Here is a 15,745-nt window from a genome sequence, read left to right on the forward strand (position 1 = left end):
TACTCTGTCTCCAGCTGAGCAGGATTTCCTTGTTTGTTATGACTGTCTCCAATGCTTTCATCAGCGTTTCCTTGCTTATACGGCCAAGTTAATTAATCATCTGGATTGGAATTTCGTGTATCCCTGCGGATGTGAATTTAGGAATTTTTGCTTCCGCTTTCCAGTTAAGACTAGTCATTTCTAATCTGTTTTCTATTGTGCTGTCCTGTGTTGCTCCCTCATTTGGGAAGATTTCCCTATCGTCGTTCCTAAATGACTCAGCTATAGCTGATGTAATGCAGTTCAACGCGTCGTCTCTCTAAACATTTTCCCTCAGCATCTTGAATCTGTTCTTGCTTTCTTTGATTCATTTTAGGCAGCAAGCTTATATGGTTCCAGAATTTTCTTGAAACTGTTGCGTGGGCGTTCCCGTGCTGTCGTGCCGGGAGGCCGTGAGAAAGAGAGAGCCAGGCGACCACTCCGCTCCAGGACAAAACACAAAAGTGATTTATTTTCAAACCCCCTAGCTGCGCTTCAGCTTAGAGGGCGCCACTATTAAGTTCATAGGTGGCGACCCCAACATCTCCCCCCTTCAGTCACAAGTTCAAGCGGTCCGGTGGTACTACACGGCGGCCGCTACGGGTAAACACAACACCATCCCCAGGACGTGAAGGTCTCGCTGTAACAGGCGGCGGATCAGGTGCTGCTGCCTGTTGAGTTAGGGGATGAGGCTGGAGAAGTGTTGGATCTGCTGCCCTCAGCACAAAGGGAACAAGGTGTCGACGATTCCGCTGCAGAATCGTTCCTCGCTCCGTTTCGATGACGAAGGACCTTGGACGCTGCGCCTTGCTCAAAACTGTAGCACACACCTGGTCAGGTCGAACCCAGACCTGCTCACCAGACTGAAGTGATGGAAGATCCCTGACGCGATGATGTCGGTTGAAGTCCTTTGCAGTCCTTTTCTTGTAAGAATCATCTCTGAGGGCTACCTCCTCCCTTTCGGGCCAGTGTCGACGAAGCTTTTCATCCAGCTTTGGGACTCGAGTTCTCAGTTGCCTTCCCATTAGGAGCTGAGCCGGGCTGAAGCCACTCACACCTGGTGTACCCCTATAGCTGAGAAGGGCCAAGTGAGGATCTTTTGCCTTACGGAAGGTATCTTTCACAGTCCGGATCATTCGCTCTGCCTCTCCGTTAGACTGTGGGTAATGGGGGCTACTGGTGATGTGGTCGAAACCATAAGATGCGGTGAATACGGTAAATTCACGTGAATAAAATGGCGGACCGTTGTCTGACCTAACCTGTTGCGGTATCCCATGACGGGCGAACAGACTTTTGAGCGCCTCAATGACCACCGGAGCTGTTGTACTTTTCAGTGTCACCACCTCTGGGAACCGGGAGTAGTAGTCCACTACCATCAAGAAGGTTTGAGAATTGTGGTGAAAGAGGTCCATGCCCAGAACTTCCCAGGGACGACCAGGGAGATTTGTAGGAAGGAGTGGTTCCGCTGAATTCACTCGAGTAAGGGCGCACCTTTCACAGCTGGTCACGAGGGAGGTTATCTCCGCTGTTATGCCAGGCCACCACACAGATTCACGAGCGAGGGCCTTGGTGCGGCCGATGCCCTGATATCTAGGTAAAGCCCTGATATCTAGGTATAAGCTAGGTAAAGATGATACCTGATATCCTGCATGTTCAGAGGAAGCACATCTGGAGCAGAAGCCACGACTTCGGTAGCAAAAAGTTCCACTGTGTCTACTGGATGCACTTTGGGAGGGATGCGAGACAATGCATCCGCTGTAGCCAACAGTTTTCCGGGCACGTACATGATCTGAAACTGGTAAGGCATTGTCTTCAGCCTGAGTCTTTGCACCCTCGGAGGAAGCACGTCAAGTTCCATTTTGCCAAACAATGACACGAGAGGAAGGTGATCAGTTTCTACGGTGAAGGTGATGCCCCTGATGAACTCGTCGAACTTCTGGATGGCCCACACTGTAGCCAAGGCCTCTTTTTCTGTTTGACTGTACCTTTGTTCTGTAGTCGTCATTGCCCTTGAGGCAAAGGCTACTCGCCTCCGCTCACCAGTCAGTTGTGCTTGTAGCAGGACTGCTCCGAGTCCAAAAGAGCTGGCGTCGGCAGAGACTGTTGTGGCATACGATGGGTGGTACTTGGCCAGGCAGCGTTCGGACGTCAGAAGTTCCTTGGCTTTTTTTAATGCAGCTTCCTGTTCATGCTGCCAAGTCCAACTAGCATTCTTATTGAGAAGGGTGCGTATCGGAGCAGTGATTTCCGAAATATGAGGCAAGAACCTGGCAAGATGATTTACCATCCCGAGTAAACGTCTGACACCTGCAACGTCTGTGGGAGGTGGCATTGCATACACTGCATCGATCTTGCCTGGGTCTGGCTTGATGCCTTGTGCTGAGACAACGACACCTAGGAAGGAGACCTCGGAGACCCCAAAACAAGACTTGTCTTTGTTCAAGGTGACGCCTGCAGTTGCAAGACGAGTCAACACTTGCTCAAGCCTTGCATCGTGTTCCTGCTTGGTACGTCCAAAAACAAGAATATCGTCAATCATGTTGACAACACCCTCCTGACCTTCAAGGATTCTGGCCATTTGCTTTTGAAAATACTCCGGGGCGGAAGTGATGCCGAAGGGCAGTCGGCAAAAACAATAGCGACAGAAAGGTGTGATGAAACTTGTCGATTCTTGAGAGTCTGCTGACAACTTGACTTGGTGGAAGCCTGCAGTTGCATCGAGCTTCGAAAAATCGGCTGCGTCACCGATGAGCCCAAGAACTTGTTCAACAGTAGGCAAAATGTGTCTTTCCCTGAGTACCACTTTGTTTAGTCGAGTCAGATCCACACACAAACGATACTTTCCATCCTTTTTTGGTACTACCACCAGTCCAGCGCACCACGGAGTTGGTTTATCAATACGGCGAATGACGCCGTCGCTTTCGAGTTTTTCAAGTTCTTGGCGAACAACTTCACGCAGCGGGATTCGTATCCGTCGAGGTGCACTGAGTGATAACGGCACAACATCTTGTTTCAAGCGAATGGTGTACTCATCTCTGAGTGTGCCGAGACCACGGAACAGTTCTGCATGAAGCGTTGGCTGAGGAGTGTTGACAGTACCCAAAACTTTCAAAACTTGAAGAGCTTGGATGGCTGGTAGACCCAGTAAAGGTACTAAAAGTGCCTCAATGACGTAAATACGCTGGGAACTGGTCTTCCCTTGCCAAATACGAACCCCGTACACGCAGAACTTCCATACTTGCATCGCGAACTTCAGGCAGCCAGCGATCAGAGGACTGACTTATTTTAGCCTGGACGAAGACCTGAACTTGCTGTTGCTTTTGTCGATAAGATTCCCATTTTTCGCCTATTTCCTCTTCAGATAACTGCGTCCTTATTTCTTCTCTGTGTTCCCTTGAAGCCTCCCGTCGTTGTTCAATGGCCTCCTTAATTTCCATATTCCGCCAGCTTCGTGGCTTGCTCTTTCCTCTCCAGCGGTTACTCCCTTTACTTGTTTCATTTTTGTACTGATTAGTAGTTCTAACTGATTATAATCCCGCTTGTCCATGGGGCGTTTCTCTCTTGCTTCCTCTATGTCGGCTGCTATTCGCGCTATTTGTTCGTCGTTTAATTCTGCGTTCCCTTTTTTACTTCTCTGCTTTTCTCTTTTGATCAGGGCTCCCATCCATAGACAAATACGTTTATGATCATTTCCCAGGCATTACTTCACCTATTCGTCTATTTCCATTATTCCGAGCTTGCTATAGATGCCCTGCGACATCAGTCAGTAGTCAATGGTGGCCTGCCTGTTACGGAATTCTCACGTGATTAGTCCCTCACATTTAGTTTCTGCCGCCGCGGTGGCTCAGTGGTTATGGTGCTCGGCTGCTAACCGACAGACGCGGGTTCGATCCCGGCCGTGGCGGCTGAATTTCTTTGGAGGAGAAATTCTAGAGGCCCGTGTACTGCGCGATGTCAGTGCATGTTAAAGAACCCCAGGTGGTCGAAATTTCCGGAGCCCTCCACTACGGCGTCTCTCATAGCCTTAGTCGCTTTGGGACGTTAAACCCCACAAACCAAACCAAACCAAACATTTAATTTCTGTACTGAAAATAACTAGGTCGTGCCCCTCACAGAAGTCTAGCATTAACTTCCCTCAATGATCTGTGTATCCATCCAGATCCTCAATGTGGCCATTCATGGCACCTAGCAGAATAATATCGGCACCGTCTCCAAACTAGAGCTGTGCACGGGCTCGGGCCGGCCCGAAAGCCCGTACCCGGCCCGGCCCGCGGGCCGGGCTCGGGCCTTGCGGAAGTCTATTCACCCGGGCCCGGGCCGGGCTCGGGCCACGGTATATTTGTCTCGGACGGGCCGGCCGGGCTTCGCGATCGCGATCGGTCCTGCGTGGCTCCAGCCACCCTACTGTTGCAAGGTTCGAAACTAATCTCCACATGAGTGGTCCCACGAGCCCAAATGACACTGCACAAAGGAAGGTGTTGTGTGTCGAACCGAAGGCACTCGCAAAAGTACCCTCCGCCACGCGTTGACGGGGGCAGGGTGGGAGGGGGGGGGGGGTCATTATCACATGTACGGGACAACAGGATTCTCGCTCGTGTGGCAACAACGACGTGTTGTGACCATTATCTTCTTGCTCGCCATGGCTACCTGCGTAGGCGCAAAGTTTAGTTGCCGTCACGTGAATGCACGGAGGTCGCGCGGCTCGATTAGTCACGGAGGACAGCGAAATCGGGCACCAAACATGTCGCTGGCGACTCATTGGGGTCGCCCCCTCCGTGACGATTCGAGTGGCTCCGCGAGTCACCAGAGTGAATTAGCCTTTAGTCAAAAGTGTAGAGCTCTGCGGGTTTCCGGGTAGTAAGGTTCCTGTAGTATTCATGGAAGTCATATTCACTGAAGGGGGCAGAACTAGGAATTTTACCTCCAGGCTTGGAACTCTAGGAATGCATCACGAGCCACACCGTGTGACTCAGAACCAAACCCCCTAGGCTCTAAACTTTGGACAAAAGCTGTTCCTACTACCTTCTGCGAAAGTGTGAATTTAGCCACGGTACGCTGGGGTTTTGCAGGCACAGCAGGAAGTGTTAGCACCATCAAGTAAGGAATGTACTAGGAGGGTAGAAAGTACAAATGCTAGCTGAAAGCAAAAAAAGCTAGGTGGGGCTCGAAACGCATTTTAGTTTCTAGCAGGTACCAATGCTGGAAGCCACTAGTTCTGGGAGCCTTGCAGTATGAAGGGTAGTATGAAGCGAAGGTGAGGCTGCGTACGGCGCACGCGGGGTCGCCCTTGCAACGCATACAATTTAGCCATGCAGTGGTGGCAAGGGAAGATTTTCTAATGAACTGCGGCACTGGCTGTTGACGGGAAGTTGTCAAACGGAACGTCACTGCCAGCGCAAGAGAGGTCCTTTTTTTTTTTTTTTGCCGCAGCAGCAGCGTCCGGGGAAAGGACTGACTTCTTTGACTCGCCGTTGTCGGTATCAAGCGAAGGGAAAGATGGGACGTTTTGTCCAATTCTCGGGAAGACCTGGGACGTTTCGCGCTTTTCTCGGGAAGACGATTCGAAACGCACCTAAAGCACCGCGGCAGGGATTGCATTCTCTCTTCTACTTCCGACAGAGGCTTGGTTGTGGTGTTTCCCCGTATTTGCATGCCAGCGAAGTAAACAAAGCCCCTTCCTTCCTGTGAACAGCAGAAGCAGGAACATAGCCGCAACGTCGCCGTTTCCAGGAAAAAGCCATGCTGCAGCTTAATTATTGGCTGGCTTATCCTTTGACAACACAAACAGCGGCCAGTCGCGGCACGGCATCTAAGGCTTACGAGACCACGCCTCTGTCATTCCGTTTCGTACTTAAGAACAGTTCGTTCATTTCGTACACGTTATGAGCTTGAAGCATTCAGGCGTGTACCATGGAGAAGTTCAGTGCCGAAAACCTTAGAAGCGGAATTTCCGGCGGACGCTTTAAGCTTAATCCCAAACCTGATGCTAAGAGCGCTGTATGGGACAAGTTTCTCGTCGTCAGTGAGTGTGCAACGAATTCTCCCGTGGGTCATGTACAGTGCAAGATGTGCAAGACGTTCTTCGCCTACGAGTCTTCTAAAACTGGAACATCGCATCTGCAGAGGCACCGGTGTAAAAGCAGCTCAGCCAACGCAAGTACAATAACTTCGTTTCTGAAACCGTCAAGCTCACAGCTTCCAGCATCGGCGAAGGAAAAGTTGACTGCAGCTTTAGCACACTTCTGTGCTAAAGATATGCGTCCATTTGACGTGGTCAGTGGCAGTGGCTTTGCAAAAATAGCACAAGAGTTAATCAGCATTGGTGCTCGCCATGGCAATGTCGATGTCCGTGATGTCCTTCCGCATCGCACTACTGTCTCCAGAAAAGTAGCCGACCTATCAACGCAAATTCGAGACAACCTAATGCCGAATGTTGCCACAGCTATGATCGAGGGTCGCTGTGCGATCACTACGGATATGTGGACAGACGACTTTCGCAAAGTGGCGTACACGACGGCTACGGCACATTACATTGACAGCGAGTGGTGTCTGCACGCCCACGTTCTTTTTACTTGTAATTTTTCTGAGGAACGCAAGACTGGGGAAAACATTCGGAAAGAGTTGCAACGCTGTTTTTCTAAACTGGGGATTGACAGGGATGCTCTGCAGAAAGCTACGTTCGTGACTGACCAGGGTGCGAACATCATGTGTGCTCTTCAGTCCTACAACAGAATGAACTGCTGCGCGCATCTTCTCAATACCGTTCTTCGGAACACATTCTCTGAAGATTTCATTCAAGCTGAAGCCCCATGTGTTAGTGAGACACTGGAAAATGTAAAATCAGTTGTGAAATTTCTTAAACAAAGTGGCCTAGCCAGCCAACTCAATCAAACCGTTCGCCAGGAAGTTCCGACAAGGTGGAATTCTAAACTTTCTATGCTGAAATCTATATTCGGCCAAATTGCAGAAATTGAAGCTCTTCTTGCAGTGAGGAACTCTTCCGTCATGGACAACTTGGACAAGACGGTTCTCAAGGAACTAATCGCATTTCTGGAGCCGTTTTCAGAAGCAACAAGAGCCCTGGAGGCGGAAAAAACACCAACGTTGCCTTTGGCCTTACTGCACTTTTCCAAACTTGAAAGAATTCTTCATGACCAAGTCCATCTATCAAATGCCACAGAAATGGCGAAAATTCAACAACGTGCCCAACATTTCCTGAAGAAAAAGGTTATCCTGACCATGGAGCACAAGATAGCAACAATGTTCTGCCCACAATTTCGGCACCTTAGGATGCTTTCCGCCGAGGAGCGCGATGAAGTATACGGGCGCATACGAGAGCTCGTCGCGTCGACACCACAGGAGTTGCCGGAAACTATGCAAGAACAACCTCCTGCGAAAAAGCCGTGCATGGATTTGTTCAGCGAGTGGAGCGACGAAATCAGCAATCAGAGTGCCGAAAGAGACGAGCTGAGCGAGTACTTGGCCACAGAGTCGACCCCTTGCTCAGAGTTTGAGCTATCACAGTTTTGGAGAAGCAAGGCAGCGACGTACCCAAAGCTTTCTCTTCTTGCCAAGAAAGTGTTAGCCATTCCGGCTACCAGTTCAAGCAGCGAGAGAAATTTCAGCGCTGCCGGGTTCATTATGCAGGAGCGCCGCACTTGCCTCAAGCCGTCATCAATGGACGATTTGTTGTTTTTACATAATAACTTGGATTGATAACTCTCTACATGCGCCGTGTTTGCATATACTCACTAATTTTCATCTAGACCATGAGAGCCGAGCATTTTAAAAATATTGAAATAAACTGATTTTCCTTAAATTATCTCTTTCTGTTTCATCCTCACTTCAATTTCAGTTTTGCAGGTCGGGCCGGGCCCGGGCCTTAACTCGGGCCGGGCCTTAACCCGGGCCGGGCCCGGGCGGGCTTAGGTTTCGGGCCGGGCCGGGCCGGGCCGGGCCTCCGTCAGTAGTGTAGGGCTCGGGCCGGGCGCGGGCTGAAATTTGCGGCCCGTGCACAGCTCTACTCCAAACTACTTTATATCGTCATTGAGACACTTGACTGGATCCTTGTTTTCTTGCCTGCATCTGTCCCCTGTTCCTAAACAAACTACCCCTAGCCTGCACTTTCACCGGCAGTTGTACCTGATGCCTAGATATGTTCTTTGCCAATTTTTTCCTTGATGTATAAGCATATCTACCCTTCCTCCCTTCTTATCCGTTGAGATTCTGTTGCTCCCTTTCCAGACATAGCCAGCGATTAACGATGGATCTTCTAAATCCCAGAGATGTGTTCCCATAGCCCGTACACACCTACATCTTCGTCGTTCAACAGCCCTTCTATTTCTAACCATTTCTCTCTCTTTCTACCCCCTTTTCTGTTTAGGCAACTGATCCGGGTGTTAAATTTCTTTTTACTAGTTTTCTCCGTGGACGTCCTAGAGGCCGTTTTGTCGGGCTCGAACGCCATTGTTACACTTTCTACTACGCTTCTAGGTGCGCCGCCTTTGTTTCCGCAGTTCAGTTCTAAAGGTAATGTCAAAACGTAGCGTGGCTTCCGATTCTCACTCAGGCGATTTATAATTCGTCGAGACTCCACTCGTGGGGAGCTGTCTTCTTTGATCGCCGTATCTTTTCACGCTGCTCATTTCTGAAAGGAATGTAAAACCAACTAGCCCTGTTGCAGTTCTTACTCAAGTGATTTTTAGTACTTTTGGCCTGCGCTTGTGGTGTGTTCTCTTTATATGTGCAGCGCCCTTTTTTGGCGCTGTTCAGTTCAAGAGGCAATGTCAGAGCAACGAGCGTAGCTTCCGATTCTCAATCAGGTGATTTATAATACATCCGGACTACGCTCCTGGGGGGCTGTCTTCTTTGTCCGCCGTGCGTTTTCCCGCCGTTCACTTCTAAAAGCAATGTACAACCAACTAGCCCTGTTGCGGCGCTTACTCAAGTGATTTCTAGCACTTTCGGCCTGCGCTTGTGGTGTGTTCTCTTTTTTTTGCAGCTGCTCAGTTCTAAAGGAAATCTCTAATCAACGAGCCTAGCATCCGATTAACACGCGGGCAAATTATAATGCATCCGGACTATGCTCGTGGGGGCTGTCTTCTTTGTCCGCCGTGCGTTTTCCCGCCGTTCACTTCTGAAAGGAATGTAAAACCAACTAGCCCTGTTGCAGTTCTTACTCAAGTGATTTCTAGCACTTCTGGCCTGCGCTTGTGGTGTGTTCTCTTTATATGTGCACCGCCCTTTTTTGGCGCTGTGAAGTTCAAGAGACAATGTCAGAGCAATGAGCGTAGCTTCCGATTCTCAATCAGGTTATTTATAATACATCCGGACTACGCTCCTGGGGGGCTGTCTTCTTTGTCCGGCGTGCGTTTTCCCGCCGTTCACTTCTAAAAGCAATGTACAACCAACTAGCCCTGTTGCGGCGCTTACTCAAGTGATTTCTAGCACTTTCGGCCTGCGCTTGTGGTGTGTTCTCTTTTTTTGCCGCTGCTCAGTTCTAAAGGAAATCTCTAATCAACGAGCCTAGCATCCGATTAACACTGCGGTAAATTATAATACATCCGGACTATGCTCGTGGGGGGCTGTCTTCTTTGTCCGCCGTGCGTTTTCCCGCCGTTCACTTCTGAAAGGAATGTAAAACCAACTAGACCTTTTGCAGTTCTTACTCAAGTGATTTCTAGCACTTCCGGCCTGCGCTTGTGGTGTGTTCTCTTTATATGTGCCCCGCCCTTTTTTGGCGCTGTGCAGTTCAAGAGACAATGTCAGAGCAACGAGCGTAGCTTCCGATTCTCAATCAGGTGATTTATAATACATCCGGACTAGGCTCCTGGGGGGCTGTCTTCTTTGTCCGCCGTGCGTTTTCCCGCCGTTCACTTCTGAAAGCAATGTACAAACAACTAGCCCTGTTGCGGTGCTTACTCAAGTGATTTCTAGCGCTTTCGTTCACACATCATGAATGCTTACAAACTCGCCCAAATCTCAGCTTTATTCGACGAGCAGTAGCTGTGACACTGCCATATGCTCTTCACCCCTTTGCTATTCTTCTAATTATTTCAGAAGAACTGAGGATTGGGCGAGTTGGTGGTGATCCATTGTAGAAAAAACCAGCGCTTACGAACACGGACAGAGGACAAGAGAAACAGACTGACGGCGCTGACAGTCTGTTTCTCTTGTCCTCTGTCCGTGTTCGTAAGCGCTGGTTTTTTCTATAATTATTTCACTCTCGTGACCCGGATCTGTGGTCACTACTTGCCCTGAGTAGATCTACACCCTTACCACTTCCAGTTTCTCGGTACCAGTCGTCAATTGCTGTTTCCTTGAGAGACTTTTGAACGCTACTTTGCTTTTCTACATATTAATTTTTAGACCCACGGCTCTGCTCTGCCCGTCTAGTTCACTGATCATGGTTTGCAGTTCATCTCCTCAGTCACTTAGCAAGGCAATGTTATCAGTGAATCGTAGATTACTAATGCATTCACAGTTAACTCTGATCCCCAGCTGTTCGCAATGCAGGCCTCGGAATACTTCCTCTAAACAGGTGGTGAACAGCATTGGTGAGATCGTGTGTCCGTGCCTGACATTTCTGCTTATTGGAATTTTATTGCTGACTTCACGAAGGACTATGGCAGCTGCGCAGGCGTTATAGATATCTTCTAGTACTTTTAATTAATTCCCGTCTACACCCTGGTCCCACAATGCCCGCATGACTTCTGATGTTTCGACTGACTCAAATCCTTCCTCGTGATCTATGAAGGCTATAATGGGGGGTCGGTTATATTCTGCACATTCCTCGATCACCTGACTGACAGTGCGAATATGGTCTATTGTGGAGTATCTTTTACAAAAGCCTGCCTGATATTAGATTGATTGAAGTGTAAGGTTGTCCTTACTCTATCAGTGATTATCTTAGTAAACGGCTTCATATGCAGAGGACATCAATGTGATCGGTCAGTAATTTTCCCTGACGTCTCCTTTTTCTGTACATTAAGATGGCGTTAGCGTTCTTCCAAGCTTCCAGAACGCTCAAGGTCAGAAGGTATAACGTATAGAGGGTGGCTACTTTTTCTAGCAATTTCCAATCCGTCCATCAACAGGTCTGCTGTTAGCTGATCCTCACCTGCTTCTTTCCCTCTTTGCATTGCTCCTAATGCTTTCTTTACTTCCTTTTTTGTTACCGGTGGGATGTCCCATTTCTGTGCGTTTGCGTTACTGTCTCTCACCGTATTGCCGTATTGATTACATTCGCTACTGCACTCATTTGTGCGGAACTCTTCTACTAGTTTAACTATCTTATCCACAATGTCATTGCCTTTCCTAGCGCATACATCTGGTTTTTGCCTATGCCTAGTTTCCTCTTCGCCGCTTTTAGACTACGTCCTTTCTTTAGAGCGTGCTCGATTCTCTCTATATTAAACTTCCTTCCGTCCTGTACTTCGGGCTTGTTGATTAGGTTTGATAGCGCTGCCAGTTCTATTCTCTTTGTGGGGTTATATGCTTTCGTGCTTTGGCGTTTTTTAATCAGGTTTTTCGGCTCCTGAGTGAGTGTGCCGGCATACTGTAGAACCATCCTACCGCTTACTTCAACGGCGCATTACGTAAAGATAGCTGCGAGATTATCGTGCATTGTCTGAACATTAAGATCGTCGTGCTCAGTTAAAGCCGAATATCTGTCCTACAACAATATCCTGAATTCCTCTGCTTTCCCTCTGACGGATAACTCGTTAATGGGCTTCCGCTTCAGTAGTTTATTCCGTTCCCTTACTATTCCGAGACCTTACTAGTTAACCAGCGTACAACTCAAGACAATTCACCGGTTTTCTGACGTCCACCAACAGTGGTAATACTACGGTCGCTAAAACGCACCTTTCCAAGGACCTCCACGTCCTGCCCGATGCCAGAGTATGAAGTCTAATTCGTTTTTAGTCTCACCATTGCAGCTCTACCACGTCCACTTCCTGTTTTCTCGTTTGCGGAAGAAGGTACTCATGATCCACAGATTATTTCTCTGTACGAATTCTACCAATACCTCCCCCCTGCTATTCCAACAGTCTATGCCATAGTCGCCTCCTGCCTGATCTCCAGCTTGCTTGTTCCCTACCTGGGCACTGAAGTCGCCCATCAGTGCTGTGTACTATGTTTTGTTGCGAAAGCAACAATACTGTAGCCCAGCTCGGCTCGTCGCGTATGCTCGTGGTGGTGCGGCTACCAAACGACCTTGAGTCGCCGTTGCCTGGCAACCGCTTCAGTTCCGTTGCAACAGATGGCGCCTCACCTAGCAAACCGAGTTACCGGAGCTTACCCGAGTTACCCGGGTGAGCTCGGGTAAATTCGGAAAAGCGTTGCGCCAGATGCGCGAGAGGTTGCTCGGGAAGAGCAACATGGGTCGCACAAAGCCTACGGGTGGCTGTGATAGAAACAGCCACTTGCCAGTGCAGTGGAACATCTCTTAACCGCTGCGCTGGTAGTGGTATGAGGACTCAACGCCATCTATGAATGCTAAATAGAGAATGAAAAATTCTGCATACATGTGCATTCACCCTCTACTGGTATCGCGTCGTGCTCTTAAGGCGGAGCTTAATTGCCCCCTCCAGTTGAAGAATGAACACCTGCTTTCGCATGTGTTGTCGGTTTAACTGGTGGGGGTTTAACGAAGTTAAACCCCCACCAGTGTTTTACTTTGCTCATTGCCGATTCCATGCCTTGACAGAAGCTTTCTACGATCTCGTCATCATGGCTTAGCAGCTTCAATTTCTACCTTTTGTTAAGCCTAATTACAATAACTACCATTCTCTATAAAGTTTCTCTATCTTGCGAACTACCGGATGTTTCAGCGAACACTTTCAAAAATTTTCGACAATAGGCTTTTTCGGGTAAATATATGGCTTTTGCGGCATAGTATTACCAGTGTTGGTGGACACCTGAAAACCGCTCAATCGACTTAAGTTCACGCTGGTTAACTCATTTTTAACTACCAGAGTTAGGCGCGTAGTTGCAATTAGAGAATTGTAGCCGGTCGATAGTAATAGCCATATCAGTTTTTAGAATTTCGAAAACGCGACCACCCTTGCCGCTGTGGCTCGACAAAATCTGGCTGCATCGTGCGAAAATACATATGCTTTCGAAAGCATACAGGCAAAGCAACCCCTCCAGTGTACGTAACTAGTAGAAAAAGCCAAATTTTGTCGAGCCAAAGCGCCAAGGATAATCGTGTTCTTGAAATTCTAAAGTCTGATATGGCTATTACTAACGACCGGCTACAAATCTCTAATTGCAACTAGGCGCCTAGCTCTAAGAATTAAAAAGTTATTTATTAAAAATTAGTTAACCAACTTACTTAAGGCGATTAACCAGTTTTCAGTTGTCCGCCCACACTGGTAATAGTATGCCGAAAAGGCCATATTTTTACCCCAAAAAGCCTACTGTTGAAAATTTTTGAAATCGTTCGCTGAAACACCCGGTATATCCCGATTGATGAGGAATCCCACACCGGTTCTCGTCTGTCTGCTAACCGACGATAGCATAGTACGTGCCCGCCCTTTTGCACTGTGTACCTTTTAGCTTTTAGTACCGTTAACGAATGCCTGCCTGGTCCTTTGTTGCCTGGACAAAACTCTTCAACCATCACCACAGAACTTACGATGAGACGCTTAGCAGGTCTTCTATCTTGCTATTGTGCAAACATATCCATGCAACACTATTTCCAGAATTTATTTTTCTCCGGAAACAATGTCTGAAATTGGCAACGAGTCAGGTATAGCAAACGACGCAGCTGTGCGCGCCGACCCCCAATCGAACATGCAAGCCCAGCTGCAGCCGCCACACTCCTGGCGACTGCAGCCCTTCCGTGTGCCGTTTCCACTTCAAAATCACTCCTCGCTCTTTGCATGCTCTGAGCACGTGCGAAGTCACCCTCCGGCGCCCGCCGCAAAAGCCATGGACCACTCCTCTAGGACTATGAAAGCGCCGGCCTCTGTGACGGCCATCGAGCGCCTGTACTAGCCTAAATGAGGCCGCCACAGCCAGGAAATCACCGTTAGAGCAGCCCTTCATCTCATTAGCCGCAAGCTGCTTAACAGAGGCCTGGCGGCCGCCAATCTGCCGAGCTGACCGGCCACGGACAAATCGACGGAGGACAAAGCAGCCGCAATGTGGCCAGCCTGCAGCACCTTGCAGGCTTTGTTTTCTCCGCAATAGTAGCAGCATCGCGCTGCCTCACTCTTCGCTCCATGCGCTTTGTAACTTTTCAGCGCCAATACGCACTATAAGTCGCAAATAAAGGCCGAGAAATCATCAGCCCTTTTTTCTGGATGCACGGCTCCTCGACTCGCGCCTACAACATCCACAAGAGACAAGTGTATTCGACTTAGTAACGTTACCGGGGGTACTGGGCTATGCGCAGTCCTTACCCAATGATTTCCTTCATCATAGCGGTCGGATCTGCGTTTAGGTGCGTCCAGTAAATAACAGTTGTTCTTTCAACTCTAATGTCACATTTCTGGCAACGGCAGCGGCGGCAGTAGGATGTGCCTTAATCATTAACTGTTATCAGTACCAACAAGACGTATGAAGATTGTCCATACGGCTGCACCGAATTCTACCTCCCCTCAGCATTATCGACGGCATCCCCGGAAAGCGAACTTTTGCACCGGTGTTGTGCTTCCGGAAATTTTATTCTGGCAACAGCGGGAGCGGCAGAAGAAGGAGGCCTGATTCTGCGTGTATTTCTGTTTCTTTTTTTTTACAGGTTGGTGAATGTCACTTTGGTGTTTCACGAGCAGTACTCGCTTCCCATTTTGTTTTTCATCGCCGCCAACCCGTTGCCGGTATATTCTTTTCATATTGCTATTCACTTCTCTAACTCAGGTTTTAAAGTGACTGTTCAGCATGCCTAATGAAAGTGAAGTATACTTTGCCCACAACGAAGGCTACAAGTGACAGGTTTTCTGAAATGCGCGGAGTGCAATCACGGTTACCACACAAGAAAATGTTCTGGAGTGATGAGGAGATATTAACTTCGAAAAAATATTCAGCCGCCACGATAGTTCAGTGGTTATGGTGCTCGGCTACAGACCCGAAAGATTCAGGTTCGATCCCGGCCGCGGCGGTCGCATTTCGATGGAGGCGAAATGCTAGATACCCATGTATTGTATGATGTAAGTGCTCGTCAAAGAACCCCAGGTGGTCGAAATTATCCGCAGCCCTCTACTACGGCGTCCCTCGTGGCCTGAGTTCGCTTTGGGACGTTAAACCCTTTAAGCCAAACAGAAAAAAAAAAGTTTCTCCAAAAGAGTTCGGGAACACTTCTAGCACAGCGAGAATGCGTGCAGGCAGCATTAATCAAGCCAAGAGATTAATGTACAAGCCGCGCTTTCCAACACCATATCAACAAGCTATCATCAACATCAACACGGTATTTACTAAGGTAATCGCTAATAGAGTCAGGACAACCTTAGACTTCAGTCAACCAAATGATCAAGCAGGCATTCGTAAAGGATACTCGACAATAGACCGTATTCACACTATCAGTCAGATGATAGAGAAATGCGCAGAATATAACCAACCACTATATATAGCATCATTTATTACTATCAATCAGGTGATATAGAAATGCGCAGAATATAACCAACCCCTATATATAGCCTTCATTGATTACGAGAAAGCATTTGACTCAGTGGAAACCTCAGCTGTCATGCAGGCATTGCGGAATCAGGGTGCGGAAGAGTGT

The 15,745-nt window shown here is 48.5% G+C and overlaps 1 protein-coding gene across 1 annotated transcript; it reads right to left on the bottom strand.

The window, feature by feature from the left end:
• Positions 1-398: 398 nt before the first annotated feature.
• Positions 399-1,527, bottom strand: LOC149349310 (uncharacterized). Its single transcript, XM_089576766.1, has one exon. It carries the CDS (start codon positions 1,428-1,430, stop codon positions 576-578), a length of 855 nt encoding a protein of 284 aa, XP_089432892.1. The 5' UTR covers positions 1,431-1,527; the 3' UTR covers positions 399-575.
• Positions 1,528-15,745: the final 14,218 nt, after the last annotated feature.

This window comes from Amblyomma mixtum, chromosome 3 (genome assembly GCF_055824585.1).
Source record: "Amblyomma mixtum isolate Tamu chromosome 3, ASM5582458v1, whole genome shotgun sequence".
In the NCBI taxonomy this organism is placed as follows: Eukaryota; Metazoa; Arthropoda; class Arachnida; order Ixodida; family Ixodidae; genus Amblyomma; species Amblyomma mixtum.

Bases quoted from the DNA above. Each gene is read 5' to 3' on its own strand.
- LOC149349310 (XM_089576766.1), bottom strand. From the start codon at position 1,430: ATGGACCTCTTTCACCACAATTCTCAAACCTTCTTGATGGTAGTGGAC.